This window comes from Plecotus auritus, assembly GCF_963455305.1.
Source record: "Plecotus auritus genome assembly, chromosome: 2".
In the NCBI taxonomy this organism is placed as follows: domain Eukaryota; kingdom Metazoa; phylum Chordata; class Mammalia; order Chiroptera; family Vespertilionidae; genus Plecotus; species Plecotus auritus.
The window spans coordinates 144,561,633-144,583,901 of record NC_137771.1 but is presented as its reverse complement, the minus strand read 5'-3'; the positions used below and the strand labels follow the sequence as shown (position 1 = coordinate 144,583,901).

Below are 22,269 nucleotides of genomic sequence, written 5' to 3'. Positions count from 1 at the left end.
TTTCCGTTTTATATTCATCATGTAAATATAATAGTAATAGAGCTATTAAAATGATTCAAGATTAGTGCTTGAGAAGCACTATTGCAAGGTAATATCTTGTTTTAATAGGAAATCATTACATTCATTACAAGCTTAAAGGCTTTTCTCCCCTTACTACTCTAACATAACATCTTTTTCCCTAGCTTACATTTATATATGGTTATCAGAACTGTACAGAGAAGATCCATTCTATTTTATATTCACTTTATTTCAAATATTTATAAATATCTACTATTTAAATGAATGTATATGTTAATGCTTAATAATTATTAATTCCCTAAAATTAGACTCTTAGATTGCTAACAACATTCTTTCATTATAGATGATTATACAGTCTTAAAGCATGTATCTTTTTGCTTCAGTTGAGGTACTTCCTTGGGGAAAATCCATAAGAAAGAAAAAAAATTTAAGATGAAGTTAAAAGTCCCTGATAGCAGGAGCCATATCTCACATCTTTCTATTTTTTGTAGGCCTTAGCACAATGCTGAAAGTATTACAGAAATTCATAAAATAAATGATGATTTAGTCTTGAATTTTTTTTATAAAAAAGTATGATCCATGACAGAATGGCTGATTCATATTGAATAATCTATTTTCATTTAATTCTATTAACTAGAGGAGTGCCTATTGATGTAACAGTCAGTCTATTAAAAAATATGCTTTTTACTTAATGTACTTCTTGTATTGTAAAAGTGTTTGCTTATCTCTGTCTTTATAGGTTTCAGAGTGGAGGGAAAGACAATTAAAGGTGGAGTGAGGTAGCACAGGGTTACTGGACCACAAAATCAGCATTTACCTTATTCACTATCAATGCTTTTACATGAGTTTCTCTCTCATGACTCAGGAACTACACTTTACACTATTTAGTTTATCCATAAAGTAATATCCTGATACATATACTACCTATTTAACCTTTGAATGAAGAAAAAACATTGCCCTTTCTATAATTAGGCCTAACAGTCAACTTGAACATAAGTTAAGTTAATGAAAGAATTGTGATATTCTTTTAACATTTTAAAGTGTAATTTTATTCCAAATATTCTAAAATCCATAGAACCATGCCATATATCTTGTGACTATTTTGTGCTTCTGGGCAATATCTTTTTGTTCCAAACAATGTGATGCTCCACAGTGTTAAATTGGAAACATGAATTATTTTTTGTCAGCTTTTATTTTCAGAAAGTCTTCAGGATTTTTTATTGATATTATTATTTAATTCTCCTAAAAGCCTGATAATTGGTACAAAGTATGAAGGAATAAAATTCAAAACAAAATTTAAAATTAGAGGTGTGTTTGAACATTAGGAGGGATAGATGCAGAGAGGAAAATACTGTTTAAAACACTCCCATAATTCTGAGTACCCAGTGCATGGCCCCTATAGCTAGACTAATAGATTACTGAACCTCAAGGAAAGCCTATTTGTGTGAAGAAATAACACAGGGATATAAATAGATTTCATATCGCATGCCAACTACAATTCATTAGCAGTGGTTGTCAAAATGTTGCCTTGAGAAGAATACTGAGGTAGCATTTGGGCTCAGTGGGAAAGTGCTGTGATGATTAGTAATGTCTGCCATAACAAGGGAAAAAGCAAAGCATATATTTGCCAACACTGGAAAAATTCAATCTACAAAAATGCCTGAGGATGTAATTCTGGAATTGTGTGGCTGCCATATTTTCCTCATTTTGCTATTTTATTGTAGTTTCTATTTTTTTTTCCAAGTAATGTTCTTCAAGTGGCTGAGCATTACAGGAAGATTTTGGTGGAAAAGAAAATATGGACTATGGATTTGCTACTTATTCCCATAAATGAAGGCAGATACTCTACATCCTTGTATTTGTAGTGGAACATAAAATAATAGGTTGTGCCCCCCTACAAATTCTTTTGGGGATTTTAGTATACCCCATTTATGAAGTCTGGTTAGTTCAGAGAAAAACCTATCTGGAAATGTAAAAATGTACCCTCTTTCCTATAATCACATTTTTGAAACAGTGCTGTATTGGGAAAAATCTTAGCATTTTGTGGGATTGTTTACTGTGTATGGAAAGAACAAAGGCTATGCAGTCAGTGCACCTCTTTCAAATTCCTGATCTACTAATTATTTGCTGTGTACCTTTGGGAAAGTTAGCCTCTTCGAGTCTTCATTTCCTTATCTGAGGGCTGGAGATAATAAGAGTAGGGAATAAATGACCTAACAGATGAAGGTGTCCAGTACAATGACTGGCACATAATAGGTTATCAACAAGTAACAGTAAGATTATTGATAATGTATATTAAATTTAGTATCAACATTAGTATTGGTGTTCACATTGGTATTATTATTTTGTGCCAACAGTTCATGTAAATTGATTTTCTAATGGGTAGAAATTTCACACTTCCTGATTAATACTTAATGTTCTGTCTTCCTTCCACAAAGCTTTGCTAATCCCTCAATTCAACACTGGGTTTTGTCCAGCTAGTTACTTCTCTGACATAAAAAAAATCATTAAAAGTGTTTGTTACAAAAAAAAAGTGTTTGTTACAGAAGTCAAACAAAACAAGTTCTCCATGAGTTGGTACACAGAGATAACAATTTAGCGAGTACTGATTATGTACAGTCCAGGCAACACTGAGCAAGATCTTTCAAAATGAATGGAAAATTGTTGAAAGTTATTGCCCACTGAAGATAGCATTATAAGTGCTTTATTAACTAGATGAAGAGTGGCAGTACCATTTAGTTTTATAATAATGTTAACTTGTAGTGGTTCTGAATTAAAGATACTGGTTTGAGTTTTTCTCTACCTTCATGATTCACATATTAATGGAAGCCATGTGCTTTAAAAGTTAAACTAGATTTATATATACTAAGAAAAGTGGTGGGAATCAACATGATTAAAATGGCTATAATACCCAAAGCAATCTATACATTTAATACAATCCCTATTAAAATACCAATGACATATTTCACAGACCTAGAACAAACTCTCCAAAAATTAAATTGGAATAAAAAAAGACCCCAAATAGCCGCAGCAATCTTGAAAAAGAAGAAGAAAGTTGGAGGAATCACAATACCAGCTTTAAATCCTATATAATAAAAGCATAGTATGCAAATTGTCCCCTCGACCAGAATTCTTCTGGGAGTTCAACCAGGGGGCGGGCTGGCTTGGGGAAGGAAGGGAATAACCGGCCATCAGACGGCAGCTTCTAGGGACCCTACCAGTGTACGAATTTCGTGCACTGGGCCTCTAGTTATACTATAAAGCCACAGTACTCAAAACAGCCTGGTACTGACACAAGAACAGGCATATAGACCATTGGAACAGAACAGAGATCCCCAAAATTGACCCAATTCATTAAACTCAATCAATATTTAACAAAAGAGGCAAGAGCATATAATGGAGTCAAGACAGTCTCTTCAATAAATGGACAGACACATGCAAAAAAATGAAACTAGACCACCAACTTACCCCATACACAAAAATAAACTTAAAATGGATAGAAGACTTAAATGTAAGACGTGAAACCATAAAAATCTTAGAAGAAACCATTGGCGGCACAATCTCAGACATCTCTCATAGCAATGTTTATAGATACATCTCCTAGGACAATGGAAACTAAGGAGAAAGTAAACAAATGAGTCTACATCAAAATAAAAAGCTTCTGCACAGCAAAAGAAACCATAAACAAAATAACAAGAGAGCCCACTGCATGGGAGAACATATTTGCCAATGATACATCCGATATGGGGTTAACTCCCCAAATTTATAGGGAATTCATACAACTTAACAAAAGGAAAATAAACAATCCAATCAAAAAATGGGCAAAGGACATAAATAGACAGTTCTCCAAAGTGGACATACAGAAGGCCAACAAACATGAAAAAATGCTGAAAGTCATTAATAATTGGAGAGATGCAAATCAAAAGGACAATGAGGTACAACCTCACACCTGTCAGAATGGCTATCATCAACAAATCAACAAACAACATGTGCTGGCAAGGATGTGGAGAAAAGGAACCCTCCTTCACTGCTGGTGGGAATGCTGACTGGTGCAACCACTGTGGAAAACAGTTTGAAGTTTCCTCAAAAATTTAAAAATGGAACTCCCATTTGACCCAGTGATCCTACTTCTATGACTATATCCCAACCAGAAACACCAATCAGAAAGGATATACGCACCCCTACGTTCAGAGCAGCACAATTTACCATAGTTAAGATTTAGAAACAGCCTAAGTGCCCATCAGCAGATGAGTGAATTAAAAAAGAGTGGTACATCTACACAATGGAATACTACGCTGCGGTAAAAAAGAAGGAGTTCTTACCATTTGCAACAACATGGATGGAGATGGAGAGCATTATGCTAAGTGAAATAAGCCAGGCAGAGAAAGATAAGTATCACATGTTCTCAGTCATATGTGGAATATAACGAACAACATAAACTGATGAACAAAAATAGACCCAGGGACATAGAAACATCAAACAGACTGTCAAACCTCAGAGAGAAGGCAGGGGAGGGTATATGTGGGGGGAAAAGATCACTAAATGAACTTATATGCGTGTATGCATAACCCATAGACACAGACAATAGGGTGGTGAAGGTCTGGGGGGAGGGGCAGAGTGGGAGAGATCAATGGGGGAAAATGGGACATATGTAATACTTTCAACAATAAAGATTAAAAAAGAAAGAAAAGAAAAGTGGTAGTTCCAGTTCCTAAGAGCTAAAATATTATAAGATCCTTAGCTATGGTCCAATAGGTAGTGAGAATATTTCTCAGTGCCTTGGCCTGAACAGAATATGTTTTTTGTGGCAAGTGACTATCAAAGACTGGTCCATCTGATCAGCAGCTGCCCATCCCTGGATGTCACCTTTTTAAAGCTAATGTCAAGGAGCCCATAATCTGTAAAATTCTTTGTCAATGACATTCTGGGGATCTGGAGCAGAGATTGTAGGAAAGTGTTATTTTTCTGTTACACTGCAGCACTGTGTAAAAGAGCATTGGCCAGCTGACATCAACATGCACTCAGTAGGCTGCAGTGTATGGAGGAATCAAGTGGGGTTGAAGAATGAATGTGTAGGACAATGTGGATGGGGCTGGGAAGGTGGGGTTGGGAAGGTAGGGCTGGGTGAAAGAACACCTATATAGCCATCAATCCACTTTATGCTACTAAACTACTGGACCCAAGATGTAACTCTAGATTCTGGGACTATGCTTGACTTGGGGTTGAGAGTAGTTAACAAATTGATCATGAAGGTCAGGGAAGAGGGAGCAAGAGGTGTTCCTGTTGCCATTGTCCTCGTAGCCTTGGCCTCAAACTGGGCCTTTTCTCCCAGGGGCTGTGCACCATGTGATAGATACAAATAATTCTTTGAAAGGAGATTATAGGGCAGAATTATAGAATAAATTAAAGTGAAAATAGTACAAAATTCACACATATGAAAGGATAACTGCCTATATTATAAAGGTGTTTTTGCAAAATTATTTTTTTCAATCAATTTAAGGTTGTAGTTACAATAACACTATGCCTCCTAATATATCCATACATCTTCTTGAGTAGGAGAGAAAGCAAGAAGGTCAGGAACTGCACAGAGCTCTGAATGCTCCCATGGGAGTGTGTCAGGCCAAAGACTATCAGCATTATTTAGAGATGCTGCTCCAAATAATGAAAGCCTTCTCTGCCCAATATTATTTCTTTTTTTTGTTTGTTTGCATGGATCTTCCATTACATTTTATTTTTTTTAAATTTCTTTATTGATTAAGGTATTACATATGTGTCCTTATTCCCCCATTACTCCCTACCTCCCATTCATGCCCCCACCCCCCTGTTGTCTGTGTCCATTGATTAGGCTTATATGCATGCATATAAGTCCTTTGGTTGATCTCTTCCCCTTACCCCCACCCACCCTTCCCTGAGGTTTGCCGTTCTGATTGATGTTTTTCTGTCTCTGGATCTATTTTTGTTCATCAGTTTATGTTGTTCATTATATTCCACAAATGAGTGAGATCATGTGATGTTTATCTTTCTCTGCCTGGCTTATTTCACTTAGCATAATGCTCTCCATCTCCATCCATGTTGTTGCAAATAGTAAGAACTCCTTTTTTACCGCAGCGTAGTATTCCATTGTGTAGATGTACCACAGTTTTCTAATCCACTCATCTGCTGATGGGCACTTAGGCTGTTTCCAAATCTTAGCTATGGTGAATTGTGCTGCTATGAACATAGGGGTGCATATATCCTTTCTGATTGGTGTTTCTAGTTTCTTGGGATATATTCCTAGAAGTGGTATTACTGGGTCAAATGGGAGTTCCATTTTTAGTTTTTTGAGGAAACTCCATACTGTTCTCCACAGTGGCTGTACCAGTCTGCATTCCCACCAGCAGTGCACCAGGGTTCCTTTTTCTCCGCATCCTCGCCAGCACTTGTCATTTGTTGATTTGTTGATTATAGCCATTCTGACAGGTGTGAGATGGTACCGCATTGTTGTTTTGATTTGCATCTCTCTGATGATTAGTGACTTTGAGCAGGTTTTCATATGTCTCTTGGCCTTCCTTCTGTCTTCTTTTGAAAAGTGTCTATTTAGATCAGTTGCCCATTTTTTGATTGGGTTGTTTATATTCTTTTTGTTAAGCTGCATGAGTTCCCTGTAAATGTTGGAGATTAAACCCTTATCGTTGATATCATTGGCAAATATGTTCTCCCATGCAGTGGGCTTTCTTGTTGTTTTATTGATGGTTTCCTTTGCTGTGCAAAAGCTTTTTATTTTGATTAGTCCCATTTGTTTATTTTCTCTTTAGTTTCCATTGCCCTAGGAGCAGTATTAGTGAAGAAATTGCTTTGGCATATGTTAGAGATTTTTCTGCCTATGGTTTTTTTATATCTAGTATTTTTATGGTTTCCCATTGTATGTTTAAGTCCTGTATCCATTTTGAGTTTATTTTTGTGTATGGTGTAAGTTGGTAATCTAGTTTCATTTTTTTTGCATGTATCTGCCCAATTTTCCCAACACCATTTATTGAAGAGACTGTCTTGACTCCATTGTATGTTCATGCCTCCTTTGTCAAATATTAATTGAGCATTGCCCAACATTATTTCTACTGGGTATGTCTTTTGAAATGAAATATTATAGATATAAGGTTATAAAATTTCCAATATGTTAGTATAAAATTATTAAGCCGTGGATTTCCCAGTCTTCCCCATCCCCCTTTGTTGCCTTAATTTCTTCCCCTCTTAATACTCTGTTAAGAGAAAGGTTAAAATCTTCTCAGGTGGATTCTTTAGAAAAAGCAATTAGAGTGGAATAAAAACCATGGGGACCTAGAGGATGAGAGAGTTGTGTCAGCGTAAAAGTGTGAGAGAACGTTGGGAGTTTGGGAATAGTAGGGAAGAGGCAAGTGCAGGAGAGTTTACTAAGAGTCACTGTGGGTTATACACTTAGACTCCTTTCCCAGTCTGAGAGCTCTATGGGAGGAAAGACTGAAATTCTGCACTCTGTCATATTTCCTTAATCCAATATCAGTCTGGAACACACGACTGGGCTTTGGCACTTGGAGATTGAGGGGCAGTGCCACAGTTTTCTTTTTTTAAAATATATTTTATTGACATTTTACAGAGAGGAAGGGAGAGGGATAGAGAGCTAGAAACATCGATGAGAGAGAAACATCGATCAGCTGCCTCCTGCACACCTCCCACTGGGGATGTGCCCGCAACCAAGGTACATGCCCTTGACTGGAATCGAACCTGGGACCCTTCAGTCCGCAGGCCGACGCTCTATCCACTGAGCCAAACCGGTTTCGGCAGTGCCACAGTTTTCTAAGCATAAAATAAATGAGGCATTCTTTACCCAACATTCTTACCCTTATCTACCATGTCTCTTCTCCCTAAACAGTCTCAGTGTTTTGGGATCAGGGACAGGGTGAGTGGGCAGCAGTGGAGGTGAAGGGGTAGACAGGGGGACCCATTCAGGCTATTGGGAAAATAATGCTGATAAATTTCAAGCACAATACCTTTAGAACACTGATTCCTTTTGTTTCTCAAAGAAAAGTATGTTAAGGGCAACAGCAGTAGTGCACATGTCTGTGTCAAGGACAGCAAATCAGTAACACAAACCTCCATTTGGTCTCCCACAGATTAGACTTGAGGACTGAATCAAACTGCCAACTGTATATAAAGCACCAACTTCTGGCCCTCACGTGGCATGCCTTCGGGAGCCTGCCATTCACTGGACTGTGCACTCATTACCACACATCCCACTGAACCACAGACCTCTGGCCCTCAGACAAGGAGCCCTCATCTTGATTTCAACTGTTATCGTTTTGACTTTTGGTATTTTCTCATATTAGATTTTTCATCAGTATTTTCCAAATATGATGAACATTCATAACCTTGAAAAAGCAGGAAGAAATTGTTTTATCTCTTTCTTCAAAAAAAAAAAAAAAAAAAAAAGCTCTTACCTGCCTGCTTGTATAGCCACAGAACAGCTGGAGAGCTCTGCTGGGGAACACTGGCTGTGGGGTCCGGTGACCCTATACCATAACGAGAAGCCCAGAATAAATGATTTCAGTTTATAGGTGCCAATGTTCTTTCATTAACACAACTCACTCCATGAGCCCTTCCTGCTAGCTCTTTCTCCTCAATGTTAAGGCATGCCTGACTCTTCCACAAAACATATAAAGACATTATCTCTAACTAATTCTCTTTCTCTTCAGAGACAGGTTTCTTGAAAAACAAAAACCATACCAGACTTGTACTTTATATTGCTCTTCTTTCTGATCTCATATTCACTCCTCCTCCACTTCAATCTGTCTTACACAACTTTATTGAAAATGCTCTTGCAAAGGTTGCCCATGAACACCTGAGCATGTTGTTGCTCAATTGAACAGTGTTGGTGACTGTGGGGGTGGGGAAGAGGAGAGGCACAGCAGCGTAGGGGGTTGTGGTGGAAGAGGGTATATGGGGGATAAGTAGGAAAAAAATAAATACAATGGATATACTTCACCTTTTATCTTCCCGAAGCTTTGTGGAGCCTTGGATCTCACTCTCCTTGAATCTCTCTCCCTTTCTGGCTTCTGTGATACCACTCCTCCCCTGCTCAACTCATTACCTACCTGGCTCTTCTTCCGTTGTACTCTCCTTCAGTTTATTTCTTAAATCTTGGTGTTCCAGAGGATTGCATTCTATTCCTGTTAATTTGTATTCTTTTTATTCTCCAGGGTTTACCTTAACTATACTTAAAGCTTCAGCTACAATCATCAGGCGTCCTCAAACTATGGCCCGCGGGCCACATGCGGCCCGCCGAGGACATTTATCCGGCCCACCGGGTGCCGCTGCCTGTCCTGCTTAGCAGCTGACTCGTCCCGGGCCTGCAGTGCGCATAGGAATTTGTTCATAGTTTTTTTTTTAAACTATAGTCTGGCCCTCCAACGGTCTGAGGGACAGTGAACTGGCCCCCTGTTTAAAAAGTTTGAGGACCCCTGCGAGTCTATATGCTGATGATCTTCAAACCTACATCTCTAGCCTAGATCTTTTCACCAGAGGTTCAATCTACACATATAACTGCCTATAGGACTTTTTTACTCATGCTCAAAGTGGTCTCATTTCTATTCCAAAATCTTGCCCTTCTTAGTGGTAATAACATCAACAAGCTTGCCTAAGAAAAAAACTTGACAAATATCCTTGATTCTTTTTTTTTTAAAAAAAATATATTTTATTGATTTTTTACAGAGAGGAAGGGAGAAGGATAGAGAGCTAGAAACATCGATGAGAGAGAGACATCGATCAGCTGCCTCCTGCACACCCCCTACTGGGGATGTGCCAGCAACCAAGGTACATGCCCATGACCGGAATAGAACCTGGGACCTTTCAGTCCGCAGGCCGACGCTCTATCCACTGAGCCAAACTGGCCAGGGCAAATATCCTTGATTCTTTTTTCTCCTCCTCTCATATTCAATCAATGACCAAGACACATTTGTTTTTCTTGCTTAATAATAAATCAGTTTTTAAAATCTCCTGACCCCAAGCCTATTCCCATTTCATAAGTCAGGCCCTGATTTTTTCTAGCTTATATTGCTGCAAATATATAATTGTCTCCTTGTGTTCCAGTCTCCTTGTGTTTTATTCCAGTCTACATCACCCCTCAGGGGATCTTTAAGAAATGCAAATGTAATCTTGCCATTCTCTTGCTCAAAAATCTTCAATGGCTGCCATAGCTTTTGTGATAAAATCCAGAGGACCTTCCAACCTCCCACCCACCCCTACTTTACAGCTTCCTGGGTTGGACTGCTTTAGGGAAGATGGCTAGAGTGATAGCTTAATCTCTGGCTATTTCATGCTTGGCTTCACTTTACTAAGGATGCCAATTAGTGATTTAGAGGTGAACAAATGTGCTCTGCTGTGAGCTCAGGCCTGTTTCAAGCAGTCCTTGAAGAGCTTCTGGCCTTATTGTTACTAAAAACTGTGCTGACTTGAACTTGTGACCTAAAGTTAAATATCTGTGTATCCTGCTGGCCATCCCCTGAGCCAGGAAAATGAGTTTTGGAAAGTCTTTGGTTACTTTTAAGTCCAATTTGGCCTAAATAAAGAAATATATGTTCAACTTAATAATAATATTTCAAATGTAATAATTTTAGACACAGATGATACTATTTTTTCCTTCTACTTTCTCCCTTCTTATAATTGCTTTTCAGAGAGAGGTGAGAAGATCTTAACTTTTATAAAATGGGATACAAGTGCCTTCATTTTCTTGTCTTTCTCTGGCTTTAGGAATGGAAAGTAACAACAGCTGGGTGTGATCATATCAGCAGGAAACATCCTTGCTCCTGGCAGGTTCACAAATTGCCCATCTTGCCTGACATTTCAAATAGAGGGACAGAACATACATAAAATGGACAAGAAAATTAAAGGGGCTGCAGGCATGCACATATTCTACTTATAAAAGTAAGGAAGGATCAGTAAATAAAGGATATGTAAATACCAGAAACCCACACAGGACAAGTATAAAAAATTTCAGAAAGATTAGATATGGAGAAAAGTAAAGGGGAACCTATTTTCTTGTGAATAAAAAAACAACACATTTTCTAAAATGTTAATACATTCCTTTGCAGCTGTTAAGTAAAATATAGTTCATAGACCATTTTCTAAAAGGTAGACAACTAGGTGGTTATCAAGGCAAACTTCCTCCTCTCTGTTAGTCTGTCTATAGCCTGAAAGAAATTGATTGTCAAGGGAGAAAAATCAACTCTATGCATCTTACACAAGGATGTCTTCCACCAGGGTGTGAAGGGCACTGGGATTGCGGATCAGTTTGTCAAGGAAGCTGACAATGTCAGTAAATTTTGGTCTGTGATTTCTCTCCTTCTGCCAGCAATGGAGCATCAGCTGGTGCAGAGATGCTGGACAGCCCATGGGAGCTGGAAGTCTGTAACCTTCTTCAATGGACAGAATGACCTAAATGCAAGCATACACAGGTTATTCTCTTACTTTGGGGGACAGATAATACATATGCTAAGTTATAATTCCTTTTTATATAGGAAGTAAAAGCCAAAATATTGGTAAATATGAAAACTACTTGTGAATTCAAATGGTCCAGACAAGGTAAATAGAAAAGTTGTGAAGGAAAATTGCAAGAATCTCCATAGCATCCTCTAATCCCTCTGAGAGGAAAATATGTATTTTAAACACATGGTGTACAGAAGGGAGGTTAAGTTTCATCACATGTCAAGAAATAGTTTTTGTGTGGTTTAGCTGGAACATCTCAAAACCCATTTAGGACATCAGAAAGCCAGCATAAGATTGATGCATGTAGTGCAAACCATGTGTAACAAATGTTTTAAGTAAAATGTACTTCTGCTGAAGCACTGAATTCCTGAATAAATTTTGTATTCTTTTATAGTAAGTCCATATGTATTCTTTTTCTAGTTATCATTTCTTCTTTATTGCTTATTGAATTCCTCTTCATTTACTCCTGGCTTTCCATTAGTCTGATGCATGATTGTAGGTCCTCTAATAACTTCTAAGATCATTTCATCTTTGAAATGTTATCAATGGCTAGCTTAAGGCCACAGAGCAACAGGGGCATTCAGCCCCAGCATTCTCTGGGCCAGCGCTCTCCAATAGCACTCTCTGTGATGATGAAATGTTCTCTGTCAAAAATGCTAGCAACTGGTCACGTGTGGCCAAGTGGTGTTAGAGATGAGGCTAGTAGGACTTAGGAACTGAATTTTTAGTTTGCACTAATTAAAATTTTAAAAGGCACATGTGGCTAGTGGCTAATCTTTGGGGCAGCACAGCTCTAGAGAAAGAACTCTCTATAAGAAGCCAAAGTTAGATGCTTCTCTGCCTCTGTATATTTTTAATTTTTATTTTTTTTAGAGAAGCATCGAACAGACTGTCAAACGACAGCGGGAAGGCTGGGGAGGGTTGGGGGCTGGGGGGAGGTAAGAGATCAACCGAAGGACTTGTATACATACATATAAGCATAACCAATGGACACAAGACACTGGGAGGGGGGGGAGGTAGGTAAGGGAGCATAGGAGAAGGTAAATTGGAAAAAAAAAAAAAGGAGACTATGTACTTTAAACAATAAAAAAAAAGCCAAAGTTAAAAAAACACACAAAAAACACAAGAGCAACAAGTGGATGATGAGGTTTTATTTTTATTTTTGTAATATAATCAGTAGATAAGGCAAGATATTGATTATCCTATCTAATAGAAGAGTAATATGCAAATTAACCACCACTCTGCTACACCCACAAGCCACGCCCACTAGCCAATCAGGAGCAAGTATGCAAATTAACCCCAACCAAGATGGCTGCGGCCACAGAGAGAGCAGGAGGGAGGCTTGGGTTTCCCCGGCGATGGAGGAAGTCAAGCTTTCCTCACACCCTGGCCAGCCCAGGCCTCAGCTTAAGGCTACAAAGTTTCAATTATAGAAGATACATAAATTCCAACAGAAATGGCTGCTGCCACAGAGGGAGAAGGCTTGGCTCCACTCCAGGCTACAAAGTTTCAATTGTAGAAGATAAATAAACCCCAGATACCAGGGCCTCCGCTTGGGTTGCTGGGGGGCATGGCCGGCCTGCAAACCACCACAGGCCCCTCGCCCAGGCTGCCCCACGCCCCAAGGGAACCCCCACCCTGATCTGGGACACCATTCAGGGCAAACCAGCTGGCCCCCATCCATGCACCAGGCCTCTATCCTATCTAATAAAAGAGTAATATGCAGATTGACCATCACTCCAACACACAAGATGGCTGCCCCCATGTGGTCAAAGATCCTGCCCCCATGTGGACACAAGATGGCTGCCACAAGATGCCAGCAGGGGAGGGCATTTGGGAGGGACCAGGCCTGCAAGGGAGGGCAGTTGTGGGCGATCAAGCCTGCAGGGGAGGGCATTTGGGAGGGACCAGGCCTTCAAGGGAGGGCAGTTGTGGGCAATCAGGCCAGCAGGGGAGGGCAGTTGGGAGGGACCAGGCCTTCAAGGGAGGGCAGTTGTGGGCAATTAAGCCAGCAGGGGAGGGCAGTTGGGAGGGACCAGGCCTGCAAGGGAGGGCAGTTAGGGGTGACCAGGCCTGCAAGGGAGAGCAGTTAGGGGTGACCAGGCCAGCAGGGGAGGGCAGTTAGGGGCAATCAGGCTGGCAGGGGAGCAGTTAGGCATCAATCAGGCTGGCAGGAGAGTGGTTAGGGGGTGATCAGGCTGGCAGGTAGAAGCAGTTAGGGGCAATCAGGAAGGCAGGCAGGTGAGCAGTTGGGAGCCAGCAGTCCTGGATTGTGAGAGGGATGTCCGACTGCCCGTTTAGGCCCAATCCCACCTGGATCAAGTCTAAATGGGCAGTCGGACATCCCTCAAGAGGTCCCAGATTGGAGAGGGTGCAGGCTGGGCTGAGGGACCCCCGCCCCCCCCATGCACGAATTTCGTGCACCAGGCCTCTAGTATTAATATATGACTTACTTGGGAATTTCTTAACAAGGCATTAAAATTAACCCAGAATTTATGTAACTTATTTTTTAATGAAGCATTCAAAGGTATTCATATAAGCCTTTCTTATATCATCTCTTGGAGAAAGGCAAAGCAAAGGGGTTTATTTTCCTCATTTTTGAGGTGGGAAAAGTGAAGAAAAGACAAATATTTAAAGACAAACACAATTCAACCTCACCCCTGCCCTCTCTTGACAATAAAAATATAAAAGTGCAAATGTTAATATTGCTTACAGAATACCCTTTATTGTAGTGCCATCTACACATGTTCTATAATTTAAAAAAACCCCTCATGTTATTTTAATTTCGTTTAAAATTGATACCAGTTAACATGACTCTATAATACCTGTAATTTATGCTAGAGGCAGTTTGTAAAAAGGAGCAGTAAAATGCCTTTAGGAACCTCTGAACTGCTCAGCTTTATTTTTTATTTTTTAATATATTTTTATATTTTTTTTATAATAGGAAATTTCTCATAATCCCATCAGTGTCTTTGTGACCAGAACACTTTAACCTGTCAGGATACCAGCATTTTTCTAGTCATTTTACATTCCATTATTGAACAGGATTTTTTCTTACCTGCTTTCTGAGTACCTTTGCTACCACCTAGGCTTGGGTTTTAAGACATTTTGCAACACATTTTGTACAACAGGATGTGTGTAAAAATGCTTGTAACACCTCAAATCTACTGTGGAGAGTTTTGAAAAGTACTAAGAAAAATGGGTAGAATTCTACTCTAGAAAGACTTAAAGATCCCACTCCAAAAGAGCTCTCTAGTCAATTTGCCACAGTTACCCAATTACAAGCACTTAGAATAAAGTAGATGACAACTGAGGTTATATTTTGAGAAAAAAAATTAGCTGCCTTTACTGAGTATCTATCATGTGCTAGGTGCTTTGCATATTTTTCTTCATTTACTGCTTAAAATAACTCAACGTGGTAGATTATTATCCCCATTCTTAAAGTTTCGATGTAGAGTGGTTAGGAAAATTGCCTGAATTCACACAGTATAGGTGGCAGATATGGAATCTGAACATAGTTCCTTTTAGCTTCCAAAAATTTCCTCTGGCTATTCTGCAGAAATGCTTTCCAGTTTTCCTGATATAACATTTTCCTCCGCAATTTTACATTAATTTACACAATTTTAGGGGTGATTACCATGCTGTCTTTTGTCATAGCATCTACTAATTAGACTTCAGTGTTTTTATTTGGATCTTAAGTTAATTTCCTGGGTAAATAAAAAAAATTTACTTCATAGTTTGCAAACTAATCTCTGGCTGAACAGAGTCATTTCTGAATGCTGAGTCTTGCACACATTTCTATTATTGCATATATTACATTGTATTGGAATTTTTCATCTGCCTTTCCTTCAAAGCTACATATACTTGAAAACAGGAATTATTTCTCTATATTTTGCATTTTCATCATTTAGTACAGTGCCTGACACATTAATAAATGTTATTGACTTAACAAAAGTTATTGGAAGACATTTTTGGATTTATCTTAATAGAGGAGCAGATTCTCAGAAAACCTGGAGGCTCAAGATACCCAAGATAGATTCAAAGCACAAGCATGTTAGCAACTGAATTCTTCTATGAAGGAAATATTAAAATAATGGTGCCTCAAACAGCATTGTCCAAAATGATCTCATGTCTCACTCTGGTTTTCCTGGAGAATGAGCCAGGTGAGACTGGGGCTCTCTTTGCTCTCTGAGAGTAAGACTGGACCCAACTCAGCTTCCTGTGGTCCCAGTGGCTTCTTCCTCCTGTTCAGGGGGTTACCATCTCCCACAGGCCCCAAAGTCCTTGGCTGCTGGGGACCTGACTTTCCCAGACAACGGTAAACAGTTGACACCCAACTCTAGACTTGTTGGTGCTAAGCCAGCAATTTATTCTCTTTTTATTGACAAAGTTGCTCATGCTTGTCCTATAAGAAGAGTGACAAGAGAGTGTACTCTCCTGAAACCTTTACCCATAATGTGTTCAATGTGTGTCTGGTCCCAGTATGCCTTCCCATGGGAACAGGCAAAGGATTTGGGGACTCATGACTATTTTTCTTGCTGCCTCTGGTTTTTAAGTTTCCTCAGTTTTTTAATTTGTAAAATTTCTCTTAAGCCCTGGTTCATGAATGTTAAACATTAAGGGTTCCACCTTATAGGAGAATAGAAATAACAACAATAGTAACAATGACAATAATAGTAAGAGCTAGTAACTGAGAGCTCTTGGGGACTTCCAGGTGCCAGTTGTAAAATGATTTGCATGTATCAACTCTTTTAATCTTTACAATAACCCTATGAGGAAGGTACTATTGTTATTCCAATTTTATAGACCAGGAACTTAAAAATTGAGAGGTTTAATTTGCCCAAGATCACAAACATAAAAATTCTGGTTTCGAAGGTAGCCAGAGAAAAGACTCAAGCAATATGATTCACAAAAATGGTTAAAAGATACATATTTATAAAGAATTTTTAATTTATTCAGATATATCAGTCACTTAAATGTGCTATTGAGCATACTATGCATAAAGGTATAAAGCAATGAGTAAAAAATATTTCTTACTTTAGGAGATGTATGATCTAGTGAAGGAGACCGAAGAGTGAGACTACTAATATGTTAAGTACCATGAGGTCAGGGAGCTATGAGAGCCTGTGGGGGAACACCTGGCACAGTCTTGGTGCAGCTTCTCAGAGAAGGTGAGCTGAATCTTAAAGAATACAGGGGTGTCCCATCAAAATGTATACACACTGTAAAAGCTGATAGCTCAATTCTGAAAATGAAATGTATTTCAATAAACACTGCCTTTATAATTATTCAAAGTGTGTATACATTTCTTTGGGACACCCTATATATAAAAGCTAGCACAATCAACTAGATGGGAAGAAAGGCAATTTAACCTTATCAGGGAATGAAAGTAGATTCCTGTGGCTAGACAGAGTCTTCAAAGAAAGAATGGTGATATTTGAGGCTGGAAGATTAAGTATAAATTATATTTCTTGAGATTATAAATTACTTTGCGTGTTATAAACAAACATTTTGCAAAGTGGAAAAGGAATTTAGCAAGTAAATGACATTAGAGTTGCCTTTTGGAAGTTCACTCTGGCTGCAGTGTGGAGAATGCATGGAGCGGGAGGCCAGCAGGAGGCCAGCGGGCGGCTTGCAGGGATCCTGGAGAGATCAGAATGGCCTTGATGGATACTGTCGTGTTTTAAGAGACATGGGCTGATTTGGCAGGAATACAGGAGTGGTTGAGATTAGATGTGGCAGTGGAGGGAGGAGACAAGAATAATTTCTAAGTTTTGGCCTTGGTCAACTGCCAAAGACAGAGGACACAGGAGGAGAAGTGATTTTGGGGCTGGAGTGATGATGAGTTTAATTTTCTATGAGCTTTCTGATTTCAGATTCAAGTAATATATATTACTTTGGGAGCTTATTATGTGCTGAGTTCTGGGCCAGGTGTTTTAACATAGCTTAATTTATAAAGTCTCAAAATTCCTTATTATTGTTTATGTACGTATTATAGGTAAGAAAACTGAAGTGCCAACTGATGAACAGATTGGATTAATGTCATGTAGCTAGTAATTCCTTGAAGACCAGACTAGTATTACAGTCTGGTCTTCAAGGAATTCAGGAATACAGTCTGGTCTTGTAGGTAACTAACTGTTTTTCTCGGTAGCCTCTGAATCATGGCAGTGGTAGAGACAATCTGTTTAAGTCTTGAGCCACATTCTTGACTCATTCCCTGGAATTAAATCTTAAGCCCTCTCTTACCTACACGCTCCCACTCTCACCTATCTGCTTATGACTTCCAGTGCTGAAGCTCTAGCTCAGCTTCCTCTGCAGATTTCTCTGTCAATCATCTATAGGACATACCACTTCATAAAGTTGTCATACACATGACTTAGATTAATTTTGTTCAAAACTAACCCTGTTCCTCTTTTGGGATTTCTGTCCTTTGCAAAGGGTACCACTCTTCTTCTTAGTGAAATCAGGGAATTATTCTGGCCTCTACCTTCTCCCTGATGCTCAAAATTCACTTATCATGCTGATTCTACCACTCTCATATATTGTAAATCTGCTCCATTTTTAAGCTCCTCTCCAAATGACTTATCATTTTGATCACCCCAATAGCCTTAGCCTCCTAACTCATCTTTTTTGGTTTGTTTTGTTGTTAATCCTCACCCAAGGATATTTTTCCATTGATTTTTTTTTTTTTTTTTTTTTTTTTTTAAGGAGAGTGAAAGAGAGAGGGAAAGACAGAGAGAAACATTAATGTTAGAGAAACACATTGATTGCTTGCCTACTGCACGAGTGACGCTCTATCCACTAAGCAAACCGGGCTAGGGCGTAACTCGTCTTTGTTTCTCCTTTTCCTCCTCCAATCATCTCCCAAGGTACACTCAAAGCAATCCTTCTGAAGAACTGTGATCGTGTTCTTCCCATGTCTGAAATTCTGCAGTGGCTCATCACGATTCTGGCTCTTAGTCTTCACCCTGACTGGGTCCCATTTCCCCTTTGGCACTACAAAACACTTGCAGTTCCTCAGCTGGGTGAGCTGAGTGCCCTCAAACAGCAACTGTTGCTTTTTTCCCACCTATTCCCATCATGTAGGTCATAGGATGATGCCTTGTCAAGTCAAAGAATAGAGCTCCAGTTGTCATATATGAGATTTATAAAAACTGTATTTTAGGGGAAGCTTCAGAAAACCTTAGTACTTATCTTTATAAACATTTCTTTAGTGAGAAGTTTTATTTTATAGGTATTTTCTGATTGCTTAGTTAAGGACTGACAGGGAGCCTGGAGCATATGGGTGCTTTGTCTAAAAGATTGAGTTTTGTCGTTTCAGTATATGAAGGGTTGATAATCAACTAGAGAGAATTTTTAAACAGTTTGGTTTTATGACAGTTGTAGGCTGTCATTTTTTGGAGAAGACTTAAACAAGGTTATACCCTTATTTAAAAATGCAAGGAGAAAATTAAAATAAAGTGAAAAAATATGAAAATGACTGCAGTGATCATTTCCATGCAGGAATTAGATTAGGAAAAGGGATTAGATTCTGTCAGAAGTTATTATCTAAAACCTGGCAGGTTATTCTAAATACATTGGACTGGTTCCTTGTCACTGACACTGCAATTTTCAGCAGCCCAGAATCAATGTAAGGCTCAGTTGGGGCACAGGGCAGACTGTTCTGCTCTTGCTGAATCCAATGAATTTTCAAACTGTCTTGACAGTTTCTGAGTCAAAACAGGCAATGTGAACCTTCTATTAAACCAGGCAAACTAGGAGTAGACAGCTAGCAGGAAGACACTGAAACATCCTTGAACAGAGACTGCTTGGGCTGTGCAGGGAATCACTTTTTTTTTTTTTTTTTTTTTTTAATAAGACTGTTAACTATCTCCAAAAGAGCAGTACATTCAATTTAGCTACTTATACTTCTTTTTAAAAGAAACTCTCAAAATTTTAGCAAGGACTAAAATGTACACTAGTAAATACAATGGGAAATCTTTTTTTAAAAAATAAATATTGTTCAGATTATTACAGTTGTTCTTCTATTTTCCTCCATAGCTCCCCTCCACGCAGTTCCACCCCACCCTATGCCCTTACCCCCCAATCCCCGCCCACTGTCCTCATCCATAGGTGTACGATTTTTGTCCAGTCTCTTCCTGCACCCCCCACACCCCTTACCCCCCAAGGATTGTCAGTCCACTCCCATTCTATGCCCCTGATACTATTATATTCACAAGTTTATTCTGTTCATCAGATTTTTTATTCACTTGATTTTTAGATTCACTTGTTGACAGATATGTATTTGTTGTTCATAATTTTTATCTTTACCTTTTTCTTCTTCTTCCTCTTCTTAAAGAATAACTTTCAGCATTTCATATAATACTGGTTTGGTGGTGATGAACTCCTTTAGCTTTTTCTTATCTGTGAAGCTCTTTATCTGCCTTTCAATTCTGAATAACAGCTTGGCTGGGTAGAGTAATCTTGGTTGTAGGTTCTTGCTATTCATCACTTTGAATATTTCTTGCCACTCCCTTCTGGCCTGCATAGTTTCTGTTGAGAAATCAGCTGACAATCTTATGGGTACTCCCTTGTAGGTAACTAACTGTTTTTCTCTTGCTGCTTTTAATATTCTCTCTTAGTGTTTTGCTCTTGGCATGTAATTTTATTTATTTTTTAAAAAATTTCTTTATTGATTAAGGTGTTACATATGTGTCCTTCTTCCCCCATTACCTCCCATCCCCCCACTCATGCCCTCACCCCCCTGTTGTCTGTGTTTATTGGTTAGGCCCATATGCATGCATATAAGTCCTTTGGTTGATCTCTCCCCCTTACCCCCACCCTCCCCTACCTTCCCTCTGAGGTTTGATGGTCTGATCGATGTTTCTCTGTCTCTGGAACTGTTTTTGTTCATCAGTTTATGTTGTTCATTATATTCCACAAACGAGTGAGATCATGTGATGCTTATCTTTTGCTGACTGGCTTATTTCACTTAGCATAATGCTCTCCAGTTCCATCCACGTTGTTGCAAATGGTAGGAATTCCTTCCTTTTTAGCGCAGCGTAGTATTCCATTGCGTAGATGTACCACAGTTTTTTAATCCACTCATCTGCTGATGGGCATTTAGGCTGTTTCCAAATCTTAGCTATGGTAAATTGTACTGCTATGAACATAGGGGTGCATATATCCTTTCTGATTGATGTTTCTAGCTTCTTGGGATATAAAATACCAATGGCATATTTCACAGACCTAGAACGAACTCTCCAAAAATTCATCTGGAATAAAAAAAGACCCCGAATAGCTGCAGCAATCCTGAGAAAGAAGAACAAAGTAGGTGGAATCTCAATACCAGATTTCAAGCTGTATTACAAAGTGGTATTACTGGGTCAAATGGGAGTTCCATTTTTAGTTTTTTGAGGAAACTCCATACTGTTCTCCCACAGTGGCTGCACCAATCTGCATTCCCACCAGCAGTGCACCAGGGTTCCTTTTTCTCCACATCCTCGCCAACATTTGTCATTTATTGATTTGTTGATGATAGCCATTCTGACAGGTGTGAGATGATACCACATTGTTGTTTTGATTTGCATCTCTCAGATGATTAGTGACTTTAAGCATGTTTTCATATGTCTCTTGGCCTTCCTTCTATCTTCTTTCGAAAAGTTTCTATTTAGGTCCGTTGCCCATTTCTTGATTGGATTGTTTATCTTCCTTTTGTTGAGTTGTATGAGTTCCCTGTAAATGTTGGAGATTAAACCCTTATCAGTGATAACATTGGCAAATATGTTCTCTCATGTAGTGGTCTTTCTTGTTTTGTTGATGGTTTCTTTTGCTGTGCAAAAGCTTTTTATTTTGATGTAGTACCATTTGTTTATTTTCTCTTTATTTTCCATTGCCCTAGGAGCAGTATCAGTGAAGAAGTTCATTCAGCATATGTCTGAGATTTTGCTGCCTGTGGATTCCTCTAATATTTTTATGGTTTCCCGTCATATGTTTAAGTCCTTTATCCATTTTGAATTTATTTTTGTGTATGGTGTAAGTTGGTGGTCTAGTTTCATTTTTTTTTTTTCAAATTGGACATTATCTGTCCAATTTTCCCAACACCATTTATTGAAGAGACTTTCTTGACTCCATTTTATGTTCTTGCCTCCTTTGTTGAATATTATTTGGGCATAGTGGTTTCAGTCGATTTCTGGGTTCTCTATTCTATTCCATTGATCTCTATGTCTGTTCTTGTGCCAGTACCAGGCTGTTTTGAGAACAGTGGCTTTGTAATACAGCTTAAAATCTGGTATTGAGATTCCACCTACTTTGTTCTTCTTTCTCAGGGTTGCTGCAGCTATTCGGGGTCTTTTTTTATTCCAGATGAATTTTTGGAGAGTTCGTTCTAGGTCTGTGAAATATGCCATTGGTATTTTAATGGGGATTGCATTGAATTTATAGATTGCTTTGGGTAGAATGGACATTTTGATGATGTTGATTCTACCAATCCATGAACATGGTATGTTCTTCCATCTGTTTATATCAGCCGTGGGCAAACTATGGCCCACGGGCCGGATCCGGCCCGCTTGGCTGTTCTATCCAGCCCGTGCAGCCGAAAGAGCGGAGGGTTCTCTTGCTCTCCCCTCCGCTCCTTTACTTTGAATTTATATTAGTTCACACAAACACTCCATCCATGCTTTTGTTCTGGCCCTCTGGTCCAGTTTAAGAACCCATTGTGGCCCTCGAGTCAAAAAGTTTGCCCACCCCTGGTTTATATCTTCCTCTATCTCTTTTTTC

General features: G+C 39.0%; 1 protein-coding gene across 3 annotated transcripts in view; it reads right to left on the bottom strand.

The window, feature by feature from the left end:
• Positions 1-22,269, bottom strand: part of EPHA6 (EPH receptor A6) — a 1,057,231-nt gene that overhangs the window by 8,477 nt on the left and 1,026,485 nt on the right. For all 3 annotated transcript variants that reach the window (XM_080654948.1, XM_080654950.1, XM_080654949.1), the window contains 2 exons: positions 11,267-11,460; positions 8,469-8,540 (listed from right to left, as the gene is read on the bottom strand). In XM_080654948.1, the coding sequence (XP_080511074.1) occupies positions 8,469-8,540; positions 11,267-11,460 (266 nt within the window). The remainder of the gene's footprint in view (positions 1-8,468; positions 8,541-11,266; positions 11,461-22,269) is intronic.